The following is an 18,473-nucleotide window of genomic DNA, read 5'->3' as shown; positions in this document are numbered from 1 at the left end:
TGATGATTATATTCATTCATGGATCAACCTGCTTTGTCTAAAAAATGTCAGAAGATCATGAAAAATGCCTGATATCATTTCCCACAGCCCAATGTAACATTAGAATATTCAGTTTACTATCAGATATGACAAAGATAAGCATCAACTCCTCGCATTGGCGAAGCTGGAACCAGTCAATGTTTGTCATTTTTGCTTAAAAAGTTTCTAAAACTATTATCCGATTATCAAAATAGTTGAAAATTAATTTTCTGTGGATCAACGAATCGGATTAATCAACCGATCGTTGCAGCTCCAGTCGTGCACACAAAGCCAAAAACAAGACTGGCAGCAAACAAGCCTGATCCACAACATGTCATGAAGAAACATCTTTTTGTTTTGAGTCACAACCTCAAAAATAAGCCAGAGATCAACGGGCGGGTTCACGGATGAGCAGGTGAATGCAGCACGGAGACGCCGAAGACAGAACAACACGGAGGATCAGACAGATTCACAGTAACACCATCATCATCATCACTCAGAGCTGTGACGTCTGCACATTTAGATCTGTGACATTTTCATATTCATCGTTGTTTGCTCGGTGAGTCATCGTGAAAGCTTTAACACACACTGCAGTGAACAGGCACGACGAGATGCTTTTATTTAGCTACTCCTCTTTAAAGTGAATTTACATCGTACTGCAGGAAGCTCAAGAACAGAATGACTGTCGCTGCAGCTTAGAAATATTAAGTCATAGCACCACCTACACATCACAAAGCACTGGGTTAGAGACACAAAACTATACTTTACCAGTTACCAGTGACTTGCTTTGAGTCAGTGTGAGACACAACAAGCTCAAGTTTTATTTACCCAGTTCTAGTTGTACAGAATAATGAGAATTTGACATTTAAAACGGGGTCAAACAGTGACATGTTTGCAACCATACCATGTTAGTTTCACTCTCTTTAGCTCTGTTTTTGGTCTCTTCCGACTCCTGATGGAGATATCTGGCTCTTTAGCTGCCGAACGCTCCACTATACATATAAGTTTATTAATAACTCACAACACTGGGTCAGAACAGCCCCTTCTGTTCCCATCTACCCTGGGTAAAGTTACCCTGTGCATTGTTGGTGATTTATTCACCCAAACTGGGTGACTTTTGACCCAGTGATTTTTCTATATGCTAAGCTAAAACCAAGCAAACTGTGGTGGATGTTGCTTGTGTTCTTTCAGGAAGCTTATAGTCTGACTCACTGGATGTAGACAGTGGGGATAAACCTGCCATTGGGCGCCTTTTTCAGGTGTCGTTTCCCTCCCTTTCTGCTTCCCCTGCCTGTTACCGTTTTTTAAATCCCCCTTTTCTGTGGGAAACAACAACATCCACAGTTAGAAGCCGATTGTGTAATCGACATATGTCTTTACTATTTTTTGTGGGTGTTTTCTTTTGCGAGGAATCAGCCATTTTGATGACAGCGCTCACCTCTGCAAGTTCCCCTCCGACTCTATTTTGCAGGAGCGCTGTCGCTGCATCCTGGGCTCAGCGCCACCAAACATGATTGTGATTGGTTTAAAGAAAATGCAAACAAGCCAACAGAATGAGAATGGTGCTGTGGAGATATGTCTGGCTGTGCGAGACTATAGGAACCTTATATAACTCTGTATTTAAACACTGTTGGCTGTTGACCTGCTCAGCAGCCACAGATGAGTACCTTGTAAATGCAGGCTGTGTTTTTATGCACATTTTGAATTTGGACATAAAAACAAAAACAAACGCTTGGCTGAGGTGGGAAAGTTGTCAAATCGATAAAATCACGATGCGACAAAGTGCAGTGGAAACAGACTTTGTGAATAAATCATGACGTACATGAAGAAGAGACAAAAACATCAGATCTGTGCGGAGCGACGAGGACACTGAAACTGTCCCCGCATTAATACATGAAACAACATAAACGTCATATCTCCATTTGTTTTCAGTGGATTAACGGCACCTGACCTGTTAATCTCGACAAACCGACCCCCAGTATTCACACAGCAGTGAGAGGAAACCTAGCTACAGTAAACTAAACTGACTGTGTGCATAGTTAGCATGGACAGCTGTAGTTAAGACGGAGGAGTGCTGCTTAATAAAGTGCATCATTTCTTCATCAAATGTCACTGGGGAAAAAACATCACAGAACCGCCCACAGTGTTTGATTGACAGGTGGTTTCTGAGTGTGACGGTTGCAGCGCAGAAACAGCACCGTGCTGAGAGCGGAGCGGAGCAGCAAAACACCATCAAACATTTAATAACGGTCCAAAGAGAGGCGCGAGTCAGCGTCTCTTAGACTTCACTTCGCTTTCATCGTCCCGGCAGATATTTGCTTAAAAAAAAAAAAAAAAAACATTTTTCAATTTTCAGATGAGGGCTGGTAACCTGCCAGAACGTCTGGTTTCACATTTACCAGTGGCATTAATGAGAGGGGGGGAGGCTGATTCATACATCAGCCCCAGAAGCAGTCACCCTGCTTCATCTTTAATGGGCTCACACAGACAGTCTGGCACTACGGAGCCGTTCCCTCTCTCCTGATTAAATCGCTGCAGCATAATGAAGCAGAAGAGAGTCAGACGGCATCTCAGAACCCCTCTGTGTACCTGCTGTATTTCATTTTTTTTTTAATATTTCTAGTCTGAACACTTCAGCCTGAACCTTTCAGGGCGAGGGGGGGGAAGAAGCAAACACACTGCGGTTGTGGCATAACAGCTGAGTGTTCCTGAGCTGTTGGGCAATACCTCCAGAAGACGGAAAGACAAGAGAGCAGCTGCTGACAGTTAAGACGTCCCTGGTGAGGGAGGAGGAGGGGAGGAAAGACGAGAAAAGGGAGGGAGGGAAACGAGGGGCAGGGTTGTTGGTGGCTGGGAAGAAGAGGAGGAAGAAGGAGGTGGAGGTGGAGAGGTTCCTCTTTTTTTTCTTTTTTTTTTCTCAGAGACGGATTTCTCTCAGTCTTCAGTGAGAGGCGGAGCGAGCCAGCAGCAAGCTCGGGGAGTTCCTTCTTTTTCTTTTATTTTTAATTTTCATTTTGATTTTATTTTTCGTGGGTTGTATGTTTGTTGCGAGCGGTGGAGCGGCGGCTTCGCGGTGCGTTCACTGTGCAGCATGGAAACCAAGTCCCTGTTCAGCCTGCACAGAGCCCTCGCTCAGCCCGTCAAGATGTGCATGTTCGATTTCCCCGTCACCATCCTGGACGACCTGGTGAGCGCCGACACTGGGAGCTGGGGGTGTGTGTGTGTGTGTGTGTGTGTGTGTGTGTGTGTGTGTGTGTGTGTGTGTGTGTGTTCATGAGACCAGTGGGTGCATTCAAACATGTTTATGTATGGATTTGTGCATGTGCTACATTATGTTTCTGTGTATATGCAGAATCTGTATGTGTGTGTGTGTGTGTGTATAGATATGTGTGTGTAAGCATACATTAAATTGTAATTGCATGTGTGTGTATGTCCCCATTTCCATCTGTGAATGTGTTTCTGTGCTCTCATGAGTGACATACTTTGAACTACAGAGCACATTTAAGTATTTATTGTGTGTGTGTGTGTGTGTGTGTGTGTGTGTGTGTGTGTGTGTGTGGGGCGGGGATCAGTGCTGTATCATCATTCCCCCTCACACAAAAAGAGCATTAAATGTATATTTTTATGCAGTTTTAGCAGTGTTTGTTTGTGCGGCTTACAGCTGTGTGCATGTGTTTATTTGTGTAAATGACTACTGAGTGTTGGAATGTGACTCTAATGTATTTAGTTTATTATTATTAGTGTGGATGACAGTGTGACCTTGTCATTGTGGATGTAAAGGATGATCACAGTTCATTGTCTGGTCTGATCCAGAGTAGAGAAGCTGATTTTACTGCATCTTTGTCCCTGGTTTGTTTTGTTTCACACCTCCGACCAATTAACAGCCAATTAGGGCTTGTGAAGAAAAGTCACATGACTCTCTAGTAGCACCTCTGGAAACTTGTCAGGTAGCAGATTCAAGCTCTGAATGTAATTGTCTTTGTTGGTGTTTTCCTTTCCTTCCTTCACCTCGTCTTGACCTCAGGTGATTGTTCTCACCTGTATTTGCTTCTGCTTAGATTCACAGTCTGTCCCTTTGACGGTGACATTTTAGACCTGAATAAAACATCTGTTCCCATGTGAACAGATGTTTTTTGTTGGTACAGTATCCGCCAAGTTTGATATCTGCTTTAACGGACGCAGCCTTCGTTCAGCTGTGTGTGTTTTTGTTTCCGAGCTGCCGCCGCCACCGAACCCCGCGCACCCGGGCAACCGCCTCCGCGCAGAGGCGGCTGTGCCCTTGATATTTTGGCATGTTTGGTCGTGTCTGTCATAATCCCGCGGCGCCTAATGAATGTTTTCCTGTTGTCAGTTTGTTAATGAATCCTGAGAGTAAAAAACAATGCGACAGATCCTCCGCTGTTGTGGGTGAACACAGCTGCTGATACGATTATTTTACATGACTGGTGTTTTTACAACTCTCTATTCAGTGATTAAATATGGAAAAAATGGCAGTTTCCCCATAAATATATATGTCTCTGGCACCTCAACCAAAAGTACACCATATGGCCAAAAGTATTCAGACACCTATGTGCACAGACCTGTGCGTAGGTTTGATCTGGGACTGTTTTTCATTGTCTAACGTCTAACTTTGAACACAATCCATCTCTTTGGACAATCACATATAGGTTTTAAGGTCTAGGTGTCCACATACTTTTGGCCATGTTGTCTGTTAAACTCTACTGTTGTCTTTAGTATTAATCCCTTTCAAAAATCTGCATGGACTTTCAAAAAATTGACACCTTTCATCATAAATAAGCTTGTGAACGCAGCTCTGATGGTTCGACGACTTCGCAGAGAAACTCTCCACCTTGGAAATACTGAACATGTGTTTACACTGACTTTCAAACTGCTGCAGAGCCACAAAGATCCTGATATAAGAGCTGAAACAGCCTCCTTTTGTTTCCAGTCCAGTGTTTGAACTTGTTTAACTGGCATCCAACACATCTGTAGATCACCTGAGGTTATATTATTGTATGAAATGTGCTCCAGCAATAATATTTAATCAGATTTGATACTCTGCTGTGTCTCACACACACACACACTCACACTCGGCCTTTCTCTCAGTGTCTCTCGGCTCCAACGCCTGATTGTGTTTCATGTGGCCTGAATTCTTCTCGGGGGTCAAACGAAGACGTTCACTTTCTCTCCCTGCGGTCAGTGTGTGTTGTCTGTTGGTGTGTGTTGTTGTCTGTTGTTGTGTTGTGGTGACGCTGGGCGATGTGGCTGAAGTAAAGTCCAGGCAGCGAGTCGAGTCTGAGACGCAGATGACATCACGGTGAAGTCATCAGGGTTGTCTCAGCTTGGGCTTGGAGACTAGAAATGTACAACAGACACTCTGTGGGTGTGTGTTTACCAGGCAGGGAGGATGTAAGGAAAAGATGCTACAGGGTGCATTGTGGGAAATGTAGTATCCTGTGATGTTTTTGGTGCTACATTTAAAGACCAATAGTAGAGTCTAAAACAATCTGGAAGACTAAATCACTGGATTTCTCTCAATACATGTCACATGAAATCACATGTTGAAGTCTCTGCAGTAGAGCTGCAATGATTAGTCAGTTAATTGACTAGTTGATCGACTGAATTAATCTGCAACTATTTTGATAATCAAATAAATATTTGACTTTTGCATCTTAAATGTGAGGATTTGATGCTTCTCTTTCTCTGACATGTTGGTTGCAGCAAAACTCGATGTAAAGCCTTGAACTCTGAGGAGTTTTTACACTTGGCTGAGGTGGAAGAGTTGGTGTATTGATAAAAGCAAAGTGGAAACAAATGAATAAGTTGAATAAATCATGATGTAAATGAAGCCTGTGAGTAACATTTACTGAAGCGTCCGCTGAGGAGACGACTGTGACCGTCCTCAGATTAACACATGAAGCAGCAGAAATGTCACATTTCCATCCACAGATTTTATAAAGAGTTTTTGTTGACTGGGGCCTTTTTAATTTCATCCTCCTCTGCTGTCGTGGTTCAAAGGCACCTGACTGGAGAATTTGGTGCAACCAGTTGTTTAATCTCGGTGAACCAACTCCTAATATTGACGAAGCAGTGGCTGGAAATGAGCGTTAATGTGGGTTTTCTGTAGCAGATTTTCTGGAAAGTCGAGTACAATTTGCATTACGTCTGGTTGGGGAACTGGCTGTTGGAATTTACGTGAAGCTCGCTGGACTGACGGAAGTTCTGTTTATATATTACTGATGACCAACAGGGAGAGTACATTTTGAAAATGTAATGCAGACTGGATCATATTTCCTCTTAACGTAATGAGGAAATGTATCAGTGATATCTGTTTGTCAGGACTCAGCGTTATTACACTTTGTCATGGTTGTGTTGAGACTCTGGGAAAGAGCATGGTCTTGGTTTAATAAGGATAATTATATATTTAATATTAACATTTAATGAAAATTGTGATTTTCCTCATCATAACCAGTGTTGTTGCCTATAAGTCAGAACATGAACTTCGGTCTCTGGTGTCGGACTTTGCATCCTCGTCATCCGCCCTGACCTCCACCCTGCTGCTTCAGAGTGCTTCATAAACGTCCGCTGCTTTCATTACGTTGCATCGGTTTGATGAATTCACATTATTACTGAGCCCCGTGGGTTACTGCTGATTAAAAAATTAAAAAAAAAAAAGTATTTTTCAGCTTCATCATCAGTCCACATGATTGGTGCAGCTGCTGTGAAAACCATGATGTGCAGAGATGTGATCAGCTGCCGAGAGCCAGCGGTGATGACAAGTTTAACAGCAGCTGCCAGAGACTGAGCTGTCAAACGAAGGAAATGAACGGACGTCTGCAGACTGCTCGATAATGCTCACATGATGTGTTCTTTTTTATCCAAGTGTCAACATTGAGACGGTTTTGAACAATGAGCATCAATGAGCATCAATGAGCAAGTGGAGTTTTTTATTGTAAAAGCTAATGATCAACAATGAAATCTGAATCGTTTTTTAATTTTTCATTTGTTGCATGGTTACACTCCTGCTCAGAGTTTAAATTGTTGTTTTTAAATGCAACGGTTTTCAGATTTTCTTCCTCGGGCGGCAGATGTGCCATTAGTCTCTCACTCTTAGCTCCCACTTGGTTCACAAAGCCTCCAGAAATGATGTGAACAAAGCCGGAGGAAGCAGGAAACCGAGTCCAGCAGGGGCAGAAGCAGATATAAGTCCAAAAAAACAAACTAACTAGACAGGAGGGTGGAGAGCAACAATAGACAAATAGACAGGGGAACGCTGGCTCGGGGGGGGGTCTGTATACAGGGGAAGTGATGAGGGAGTTGGGAACAGGTGTGCAGGGGGATGTGGAGGTGATGTGGAAAGGTGAGAACACTCTGGGGACGACTACTGGACAGGGAGGGGATGGCAGAAAGGGGGTAGAGGACATTTAGCTTCACGGTTTTTCCTCGTCTTTTTGTTTCCCCTCTGTTGTTGTTGTTGTTGTTGTTGTTGTTGTTTCTTTCATGCTGATAGGAAGCTGATTTCAGAGGGAAATATTCTACTTTTACTTGACAGCTGCAGTTACTAGTTACTTTTCAAATTAAGATTTTGCATTAAAAAAACAAACGATGAGCTTATGAAATGAATTGTTAAAGGTTAAGCTAGTTGTTTCTTTTGTCTGTTTATAAGTTGCAGTTTCAACAAAGAGACATTTCACATGGTTTCGTTTAAATAACAGTTTAAGGCTCAAATGGGAAAAACATCCAATATTTCACAAAAAACAGCAAAAGTTTGAGAAAAAATGAATAAAAATTTCTCTATCAGAACTGATTTTTTCATTCCTCTCCCACTAATCATTTCATGACCCTTTAGCTTTACGTGGTGACCCTTTGAAGGGGCCTGACCCTTAGGTTGGGAACCACTGGACTGAACTAACTGTAACTGCTCCACCTCGAGCAGCAGTGAAATGTCTGGTTATCATATATAATGATCCCTCACAAGGGGCATTATATTGCAGGAAGTACTTAAGCTTTTGATGCTTTAAGTACATTTAAATGATAATACTTGTATACTTTTACTTTAGTCGGGTTTTGAATGCAGGATCTTTTCATACTTGCATGTTTAGTTTGTTCTGTATTGTTACAGGGGACAGAGGCAGCAGTTAAAATGAAAGTGGAGCTGCATCAGTTTGTGTAGGTTAGATAGATATCTCACCTCAAACACATGAAACAACAAACAGCCAGTGGAGTCAAGTAAATCAGATGAAAAGATGTTGATGTTGATAACAGATTGTAAACAGTGTCGTGGAACAATCAATGCGAGCCACAGAACTATTATTCTGACGGAGCAAAACAAAGAGAGGCAGGTTTATGTCCTCCTCAGCCGGGCGACGGTTGTCAGGTTACCTCAGAGCAGCGCTGATCTCCCAGAGATCCCCACTTGGCTGCAGTTGGTATGAGAAAGCATTTTTAAATGCCAGGAGCTGGAGGAGGAGGAGGAGGAGGAGGAGTACCTGAATGGCTCTGCTGGCTCAAATAATGGCAGGGCATAAATCCAGAGGCAGCTCACCGACAGGCGGGTCCTCTCAGCTCTCAGGAGCTGCTTCACTGGGTGTGAATGGGAAGCTTCTTCTCCTCTCTGTCTGTCACTGGGACACTTTGTCACGGGGTTTATTTCCTGTGGTGCAGCAGAGACAGGACATCTGTGGGTCTGTAAAAGAAAAACAACCTCCTCTTGGATATAGTCTGTCCTTCTAAGCCAGTGGTTCACATTGATTTAAATGGGCTCCTTCACCTTTATTGTACGTCATACTGCATGTCACATATACCGTATGTGACATATATAAACTACAGTAGAGCTGCAACAAGTAGTCTTTCAACAGGAAATAGATTTTAATATTATTTTAAGGAAAATGGCAAACAGTCCCTGGTTCTCGCTTTTCAAATTACATGCGTTTCCTTGTCTAACAGAACAGTAAACTGAACACCTTTGAGTTTCTGGCTGTTGACTGGACAAAAACAAGATATTTGAAGATGTCACCTTGGACTTTGAGGAATTATAAATTGAGATTTTTTTTCACTATTTTCTTATATTTTATGTTGAAATTATTAATCGGTTAATGCAGAAAATAATCCTCAGATGAAATGACAATGAGTGCATAATCGTGCAGCTCTAAACTACAGTGATGCTGCTCTCACTCAAAAGAAGTCAGTTGTTGTTACGTTGCTGTGCAGATTTTCAGATAAACACTGAACAAATGCTAATGGATTCTAATTGGTTAAATGACGTTGAATCACAACAGCCATTGGCAGATTATTCCATAATGAAAATAATCGTTAGTTGCAGCTGTAATTATTTTAGATTTTTAAGGGAAAACGTGTACACAGCATTTTGCACTGCTGGTGTTATCTCTCTTAACTGCTGCATTCAATATGTTTTCTGTCTTTTGGGTTTATTTGACACCTCTGCACCATCTGACAGTTTCCTCTGCAGATGAGAGATTCCTGTGTGTGACACCTCTCCACAAACAGCTGTGAGGCGAGTCGCTTTCATTCCCACTCATTCACTCTCTTCTCCGGTGACACCGGAGAACTGAAATATGCGCATTAGAGGCATTAAAGTGCTGCATGATCCGCTGTCAGTCACCAGGATTTGAGTTCCCCACGTGGGTCCTGTCAAAGCTGTCCAATCAGGGAGTTAGCTGTCAGTGCGTGTGACTCCACGTTTACAGCTCTTATTTCATTTATTAAAAAAATTAGTGTGAAAACAAAACAGAGCAGAACTAAAATACAATCATTTATCATTTCCCTCTTTGAACCAAACATCAGCTGTGAAAGAAACATTTCAGTAAGCTGTTTGCAGGTGAAAATCCTTGGATTTTTATTGTCAGTGTTGATGCAGCCAATCAATTTTTGATGATTGTCTTTATTAGTTTTAACACACGGCCCATGATTTCACACAACAAGGAATTTGAATACATACAGTGAGCCGTCTGAGCAGTTTAGAGATAGAAATAAAATAATAATCAGCTTTTACTTGGTTCACCAGAGATTTTGAAATAAAAGAGGAAACAATCCAGAAAAGAGGAAGAGGGGAAAAAGAATCCAACACAAACCAAAGGAGAGAAAACGGCAACAAATAAGAAGCACGTGGAGAAAACAGAAAGGGAGAAAACATTGTAACCTCTTCCAGCCTTACAGGGAAACAACCGACAGTTGGTTTCATTTCACAATACTTTCTGTTCTCTTAATCATCTGGCGTTGTTACTTTCTGCTTCTGATCATTTGAGATTTAAGTTATACACAAACAGTAGAATCCAATGTTGTTGTGTTGGTGTTGTGTTGTTTATATGGTTGAGTATCAAACTTTCTTAGCACTTTTATGGAGCGACTGAAGCTGTTTGATACTGTCGATCGATCAATGCCTCGTCGTTCAGTACCTAAGGAGCAAATTAATAAAGCTCATCAATCAATCAGCATGCAGCATGCTTGGACCAACGCTGGTGATTGGCTCTTTATTTACACGCACACAAAGAGGCGGAGCTTAAAAATAAAACTAAAATTTGTACCGTAATGTGTAATATTCTTTTAGTTATAATGGATTTGATGAAATTGGTATCAGAAAAAGTATCGTTAAGAATCAGTATCAGTAACGATATTGAATATTTTTTAATGATACCCAGCCCTAATTGTTTATGCTGCAAGAAGTGTACATCTTTCTTTAACAGATAAATTAAGTTCAGAAATACACCCAAGCCTCAAAAACAGACAGAATCTTTTTTATTTTATTTGATGCACAACATGAATGACTGATTAATGACTCATGTGTCAGTATGTTGTGGCTCTTCATGCTTCAGGTAAAGGCATTTCACTCAGCAGCTAAACAGAACCACCCACTGACAACATCTACGAACCCGGAGGTAATTCCCGCCTTTAGTTGGGAAGGGAAGTCACTTGGAATTTCACTGCCTCTTCTTTAGCTTTCATTTTCTGTTCAGCTCTTATAAAGTTTGTGACACCGACATGCTGCGGCATTATTTACTGAGGTTTGATTTCACCTCTGACAGACAAACACATTCTCCTTCTTCCCAGCATAAGTTAATTTTTTCTAGTGTTCCTGGTGTTGTTGACACAGCTGTAAAGTAAACATGTGCCGAGCACAGCGTCGGCTCGGGGGGGGGGGACGACACTGGGGGCTCGGCCAATCTGTGACGAGGGGAGTGGGAGCGCTTGAGGCTCGTTGATGGGTTCCAGGACTACTTTGGATCCCCTTTGAGATTTCTGGTCTGGTTCTGAGCGAAATCGCAATGTGGAGCCGGAGCTGGTGGACCTGTGGACTGCTGGTCAGGACAGGTGTCTGCTGGGACGGCGAGCTTTATTACCAGGCGGTCCGGGGGGCAGAGGGCACACAGGTTGGATTTACGGATGTTTTCTTATATATTTTCGGACAGGACAGGACACGGTGATTGTGTCAGGACAGTTTCTGTGACCACAGGCCACAGTCAGAGTTTTTCTTGTATTGATCATTAAATCATGTTACAGGCAAAATAGTGATCAGTTATCTGCTGATAAATCTGGGGTTCTAAAGTAACTATATAAACTTATTAAATCTGAGTTGTATACCACATAAAACCTTTAATCAGCTGAGCCTCAGTCACTTTGTTGATTTTCTTACTGCACATTACTCAATAACTCTCAGTTGCCAGTTAATTACTTAAACTAATGTGCTCTAATATATCACCCCTGCAGTAAATCCTCCTGCAGAAAGAGTCACTGGTGAGCTTGTGTTGAGCTTGTTTTAGTGAGGTGTTGATTCATCTCACCGGTTGTTTTGGAGGCTGTAGTTTGCAGTGCTGCTGAATGGTTTGTCTTTGTCTTATGTAAGTGAGTGCAGACTAATTACTGGAATGTATGAGGTGTCCTGGAGGCTTCCCACATTTCCTGTCTGTATCTTTATGTCTCTGTGTTTTAATAATAGTCATTTAATCAAACAAATGATTTTGTCCCTGCTCCTTCGGGACCAGGTTTTCTGTTCCTCTCTGAAACTCAATATATTAGAATTCCGCACTGACGATGTTTTAAGACGTAATTTTTGTTTCACCGTTTGCTGACGTTTAATAAACCAAGAAACTAATCAGTTGATCACGAAAATAATCGATGATGGAAATAATCGTAAACCTTGTTTTGCCAGACAGAGCTGATAGTGATAGTGATAGAAAATTATTTTGGCAGCTAAGATAAGATATTCCTACAAAACAAAAACTACAATATCAAATACTTAAAAAAGATCAATAATATTAGATAATGTTACAATTAGATATTTGAATACGAAAAAAAAACAAAAAAATAGAATGATAACTGATAATCTATCTAGTGATAGTGATAGCTATTTTGATAATCAATTAATCGATGTCAAACTCTTGCTGGTTCCAGCTTAAACATATAATATTATTATATGATATTTTGGCCCTTTTTTCACTTTTGTTTGACATTTTATAAACTTAACAGACTTTTTCAAACTATGGACTTAACTTACCTTAAATGTTTTCTTAAATGACTGAAATGTATTTGCCTCAAAAGAGTAAAAACTGTTCTTATATTATGAAGTCGTGAACTTGTGGCTGGACTTTGAAATGAGTCCAACACAGAGCAACAAACACAAACACCTGCGTCACGACGCGTCCGCAACGGAAATACATTCCTGCATTTGAAATGAAAGAGTCGATGCTTCCCTGACTACAATCAGATCCCATTAACCGTCATTACAGCGTCCCGGCTTCACCGCGACACGAGGCCTGACCTCCACTGTCTGCCTCTTGCTAAGAGCTGTCAGACTGAGACAGCAGGCAGGGCAGGAACCCAGCATCCTCTCTGCCTGCATCCAACCCGCTCTGCCCACGGGATCCTAACAATCTGCAGCTGTGAGATGTATATGAGACGTAGAACTGGTTTTTAAAATAGAAGATAACCCTCCAGGTGATATCTCTGGCTTTGTCTGTGAACCTTCTGTGAGCTGCTGTCCAATCAGAGATCCTCAGAGAGCAGATTGGCTGATTTGGGGCTATATAGAAAATAAAAATCTCTTCCTGAGAATTTATGAAATGTGTTGCTTGTTCTTCCGTCCTCCCACTCAGTCGCTCAGGTTATGCCACCCCAGCACCTGTCAGTCACCAGGTAACCAGTGTGACGACCCTTTTCCATTCTCCTGGCATGTTGCCTCACTCTTCTCCTGCAGTTATGGGAGTTTGCTGGAAGGCGGAGCTTGGAGGGTGGTTAGGTAATGCCGGCACATTTAGGTAGGGCCTCCCAAAAGGCATAAAGGTCCGCCCCTCAGGTAGTCTCTCTCTGTCTCAGCTGGGCCTGCTGCAGCCACTACAGCCTGTCTCTCTTTGTTTGGTTTGTTGCATCTTACAACGTGCACTACACCATATTTTCACCCATCCACACACTTCTGACATGACTGATGACTTTCTTACTTACACACACCATTTGGTCAGTTACTGTGGTTATGCATTTGAGTTAAATAAATCGTTTCTTGATCAAAGTGTCTGTGTGTGGCCTCCCTGTTTGTTGCCGGCCTAGAGCCAGTCGGTAACACCAGCAGACGGAGAAATGGAGGATGCTCTCTGAACGTGGTGCTTTTCTTTCCGTCTGTTTTCTTCTCACTTTCTTCCATGTTTGATTTTCAAACACTTCACTTTAACTGCCCCAGTCATCATTTATATACAGTATATGAATATATAATCAATTGTCCAGCACACACCAGAAATGTAGTTTGAAGCAGATCTAAGGACATTGAAGTGGTTATTAATGTGCAGCTAGTATGTAGATAAGACATATTTTATATAAGATACAGATCAATCAATTGGTTGTTTAATCTTTTGAGTCATTTCTCAAATAAAACGCCCAGAATAAGCTTCTACCTGCTCCGACGAAATTCAGTTTGAGATTTTACCTCCGACCAAGAAACCGATCGATTCATTTAGAAAATAATCTGATTAATCATCGAAGAAAATTAGTGTTAGTCATAGATTTGGAATGATTAGTTGATTAATCAGTCAGTCAGTTGTTTAAAATTGCAGCATTGCATTATGTGTGTATGTGTGTATGTATGGTTTTATAGATACAACTAAAGACTATTTTCATTATAGATTGTGTTGTTGTTGAGTAATCAATGAATCATTTAGACTCTGAAATGTGAAAACACAGTCATCGGGCTCTCACATGTTCCGAGACGAAGCCCAAGACGACATTTCAGATGTCTTGTTTTGTCTGATCAACGGTCCAAGAACCAAAATCATTCAGTTTACAATGATATAAAACACAAAAGCCTCATATATGAGAAGCTGGAACAAGAGAATATTTATGTCCCAGATTGAAAAGATCTTCCTGGACTGGCTTTTGACCTGACGTCGATGTTTTATAATCAGTTTATTCTCATTTTATTTGCCTGTTTTTTTTTTTTCTGTTACGTAACTCTGTACTCTGTCCATGTCTGGCTCACTCTCATTGGCTTTTATTGGTTACAGATTTATTGTTTGTTGAGCTCTGGGGAACATTGTGCGCCTGGCAGCTGCCCAGCGCAGCCACAAGCCTCCACTGCTGGCCTGTGAGCCTCCACTGGGGGTGAAGTGCCTTGCTAAATGGCATTTTTTAACAGAAGTAGAACTCGTCAAGAAGTTCCTGCCTTGTTTGGTGTCATCGGGACTAAAATATCTTCCTGGTGTCACTGCTCCGGTTTTAATTTGAACCTCGTCATGGTGGAGATGCTCTGCCAGTTCTGGCTGCTGACGTTGACTGCGGCCTCCTCGCCTACTTGGCCTCTTGTCAGACTCTTTGTGGGTGTGGTCAACGTCTTTAATTATGCTGCTGCATATATATTTCTGCATCTGAGTAACTGCGTGTGTGTTTCTTTGTGTTTGTGAGAGGCTGTGAGCGTCACCGCCCTCTGGGAACAGTAAAACATGTCGGAGCTTCAGCCAGAGCCTCAGCAGCAGCAGCAGCAGGACAACAACATCCTCTGGTATTGATTTCCAGCAGATGGAAGAAGAGCTTTAGTTAAATCGCAGCAGACTAAGAGTTGGCCCGCCCTCCGCGCTCTCAGAGATTTCTGGGATTCAGCCCATGTGGGTTTTTTTTTTCTGGAGGACAGATATTATTATTATTACCGATAAAGCTGATGAGTTCTTCTCATGTTTCATCACGTCTTAGCGCAGGGTCTGATCCTGAAATACGACAGTGTTTTCCTTGTAGAGAAAACAGGAAGCAGTCACATTAAACTCCAAACAGAAAATCAGTTATCATAACTATATAAGAATCATATTATTGTATTCTATATTTCAGGTATAAGCGATGCTGCCACTAAACAGCAGTTCAAAGTTTTATTTTGTCACATGCCAAGGTCCAATCTACTGCAGGCACATCAGAGGAATGAAGACAAAAATTCTGATATTATGAAAAATATTGAACATCGACCCAAGCCCGATCATAACCATCTCTTTAAACTGTCTGTTCTCCAGTTCTTTAAGGGTCAGAAAGAGACATTTTAGTGTCATCGTAAATCTGATTGCTATTGGTCTTAGTGTTTGTGTTGATAGTTTTTGCAGTTAGGTGCAACTGAATTTTATGATGTGACATTGCAGGTAATCTTTATTATCAATAAATACAGGAATCACACACACCAACCTACACAAAAGACAAGGAGTTACATACGACTGAAATAAAACCAGTGAATACTACACAGATACACAGTGTTCATTTGACAATGCAGTCTCAGCACGAGGTCCATGTAGTAGCTGCTCTGGAGCTTTTGTGTGACACGTGTGAAATTCTGTTGTTTCGCAGATTAAGAATAAACATCAAATCCCAACTTTAAAACCAACATCGACTGCTGAGGAAGATCATGTGATATGATAGAAGGTTCCAGAACAGCTACTAAATGGCTGCAGTTATTCAATGACAAAAACCTCAGACTGCCGATTATCTTTATTATCAGATTTCAGTCAGTGACAAAATTATATTACACTGCATTTTTTTAATGACATTAGATATTTTATTGTAAATTTGAGATTTATCTCTTTTTGCCTTAAATACTATAAAATAATGGAATCACTCTGTTTTATTGTTTTTGTAATGATGTAATGGTGCAGAGGCTTTTCCATCTGAACAGGAACAGAACAAACCATTTACTACTTATAAAAATAATCAATTGTTTTTAAAATGTAGCACAAAACATCAGCTGTTGGTCACTGAACATTACCAGAGTCAGTATCAGCTTTCCAAAACCCGTATTGGTCCTTCACTGCTCCCTCCTCCTCCTCCTCCTCCTCCCTTCCACATTTTGTCCTTTTCTGCTCCAGCAGCTGCAGATTTGTGAGTTATGAAGCGCAGCAGCCCCGTGATGAGAGAAGGCTGCTGAGGTCAGACGTGTTTGTGGTCGGATTCGGCCTCAGCTGGTGCAGCAGATGTTTTTCTTCCATTTGCTAAATCACTTTCACACCTGTTCTTCCTGCCGATGCGTCGGCGTGGGAAGCCAGTGTGGGTTATGTAGTCCTTCGTGCAGGTTGGCACAAGTTTTTGGACGTTGATATCGTTAATTAAAGTCCACCATTAATTAATTGGTAAAATACAGACTGCCGCTCTGCTGTGTTCATTTGTATTGTTGACTTATAGGCTGCTCATTCAAAACAGGCTGAATTCATCTGAGTTGGTTATCGTTTTAAAAGCTTGGCAGGCATCTTAAGATGATTGATACCTTAGTGTGACATGAGACGATGGCCAGTAGGAGGCAGTGTTACATGTCGAATCCACAGAGGCTCCTGCAATGTTGGACAGTAGAGTCCATTAGAGAAATACTTGGGCTCCAGTCTAACCGTGCTGTAATGGTAGATCAGTTCAGTTGGTTTACTTCAACACAAAACAAAGACATAATGATGAGCATTTCAGTGTGGAATTTGAGCCACTAAATGCTACTAATGTCCTGATTCCCACTTTTTAAACATTAGGACTTGTTGCCTTTCTTTGTTTTATATAATAGTGAATTGTATATTTTTGGAGTTTTAAGACTGTGTGTCAATCATAATCAGACTTTTAAAGATGTTTCCTTTGGCTCTGGGAACCTGTGATGCTCGTTATTCTGACCTTTTATAAACTAAACAATTAATCGATTAATCAAGAAAATAATCTGCAGATTAATTCATAACTCAATCATCATTAGTTGTAGATCAGATCCTCTACCTCATAATAGTGGTAATTGCACAACGTCAAAACACCCTTTTAAAATAAAAGCATGTCATTAAGAAAGTTAAAGTGCAGAAGTATGAAGTGTAGCACTGAGTGTTAAACTCTATTATAATGTATGTATTTTATGTTATTTCACTATTCATTTTTATGCATTTAACAAGTAAGCAGTATTTTAATATTTTAGCAGATGAAGATGGAGTTTTATATCTATAGATTATAGATCAAAGTATTGGTTATGTTTAGGTCATTTATTTTGACTATGAAAAGTCAAAAAACAGTGCTTGGGTTGGGAGTCCAAGGTGACATCTTTAAATGTGTTGTTTTGTCTCACCAATAGTCAGACAAATATTCAGTTTGCAATGATATGAAACACTAAAACCCTCATATGTGAGGAGCTGGAACAAGAGAATACTTAGAATTATTATTATTATATTTAACATTGCCTGATGAAATTAGTTTATCAATAATTGTTGTTGAATAGTTTTATATTTTTTAATCTTAATTTAATTTTTAATGTTTTAATTTTTAATTTTATTTTACCAGTCACGTAAATGTAGAGGAGTGAAAAGTACAATAAGTGTAAACTGGTAATAAGTATATTAAGTAATAAACTGGCATAAAAATGTAAATGTACTGAATCTTCCCACCATTGACCTTGTTCAGTGTCAGTGTGTGTTTGCAGCAGGGGCAGTGAAACGCACATGTGTGTTTTTATCCATACCAGCCTGCTGCCATAGCGAGAGCAGCAACAACACATGAGCATCATTTCCCAAAGGCATGACGTAAGAGTGGTGGATTTTAACGCTGCCTTCAGGGACTCCTTGTAGACTTGTATTTAAGACTTGTAAATATTAACCTACCTCATAGTATTGTCGTTGTTGGAAAACATAAAAAAAGGCTTTGTGATAAAAACAGTTGATTTGATGTTTTGATCCAGCAAATATTATATAATATTTATTCATACATGTTACTTTAAGGAACTTTTATACTGATATAGCCCACCTGTTTGGCTGAAATTAATATAATATTGTGAATAATTTCTTAATGTTTCCCACTCAAATATATATCCAGCATTTTAATAATACAAATGATTATATTAATAGAAAATAAATACTTTAATAAACTATAAAAGAAATGGCTGATCATGAGTGATAATAATCATGAACAAGCTAAATGATAATGTTTTAAATGCTGATATGCCACTAGGAGTCTCACTAGGTTTAAGCTTGACCATCACC

At 40.7% G+C, this 18,473-nt stretch overlaps 1 protein-coding gene across 2 annotated transcripts in view; it reads left to right on the top strand.

Moving 5' to 3' along the window:
- The window catches only part of ralgds (ral guanine nucleotide dissociation stimulator), a 58,060-nt gene that overhangs the window by 6,769 nt on the left and 32,818 nt on the right, over positions 1-18,473 (top strand). The window contains exon 1 of one of the 2 annotated variants that reach the window (XM_022768093.1): positions 2,993-3,205. The exons of the other annotated variant lie outside the window; for it this stretch is intronic. Coding sequence (XP_022623814.1) covers positions 3,110-3,205 — 96 coding nt within the window. The 5' untranslated portion in view covers positions 2,993-3,109. Of the gene's footprint in view, positions 1-2,992; positions 3,206-18,473 lie in introns of those variants that run through there. 2 annotated transcript variants of the gene reach the window in all.

This window comes from Seriola dumerili, unplaced genomic scaffold, assembly GCF_002260705.1.
Source record: "Seriola dumerili isolate Sdu_G_001 unplaced genomic scaffold, Sdu_1.0 BDQW01001417.1, whole genome shotgun sequence".
Classification (NCBI taxonomy): domain Eukaryota; kingdom Metazoa; phylum Chordata; class Actinopteri; order Carangiformes; family Carangidae; genus Seriola; species Seriola dumerili.
Note: the sequence above shows the minus strand (reverse complement) of the source record. Positions and strands in the feature narration are given on the sequence as shown.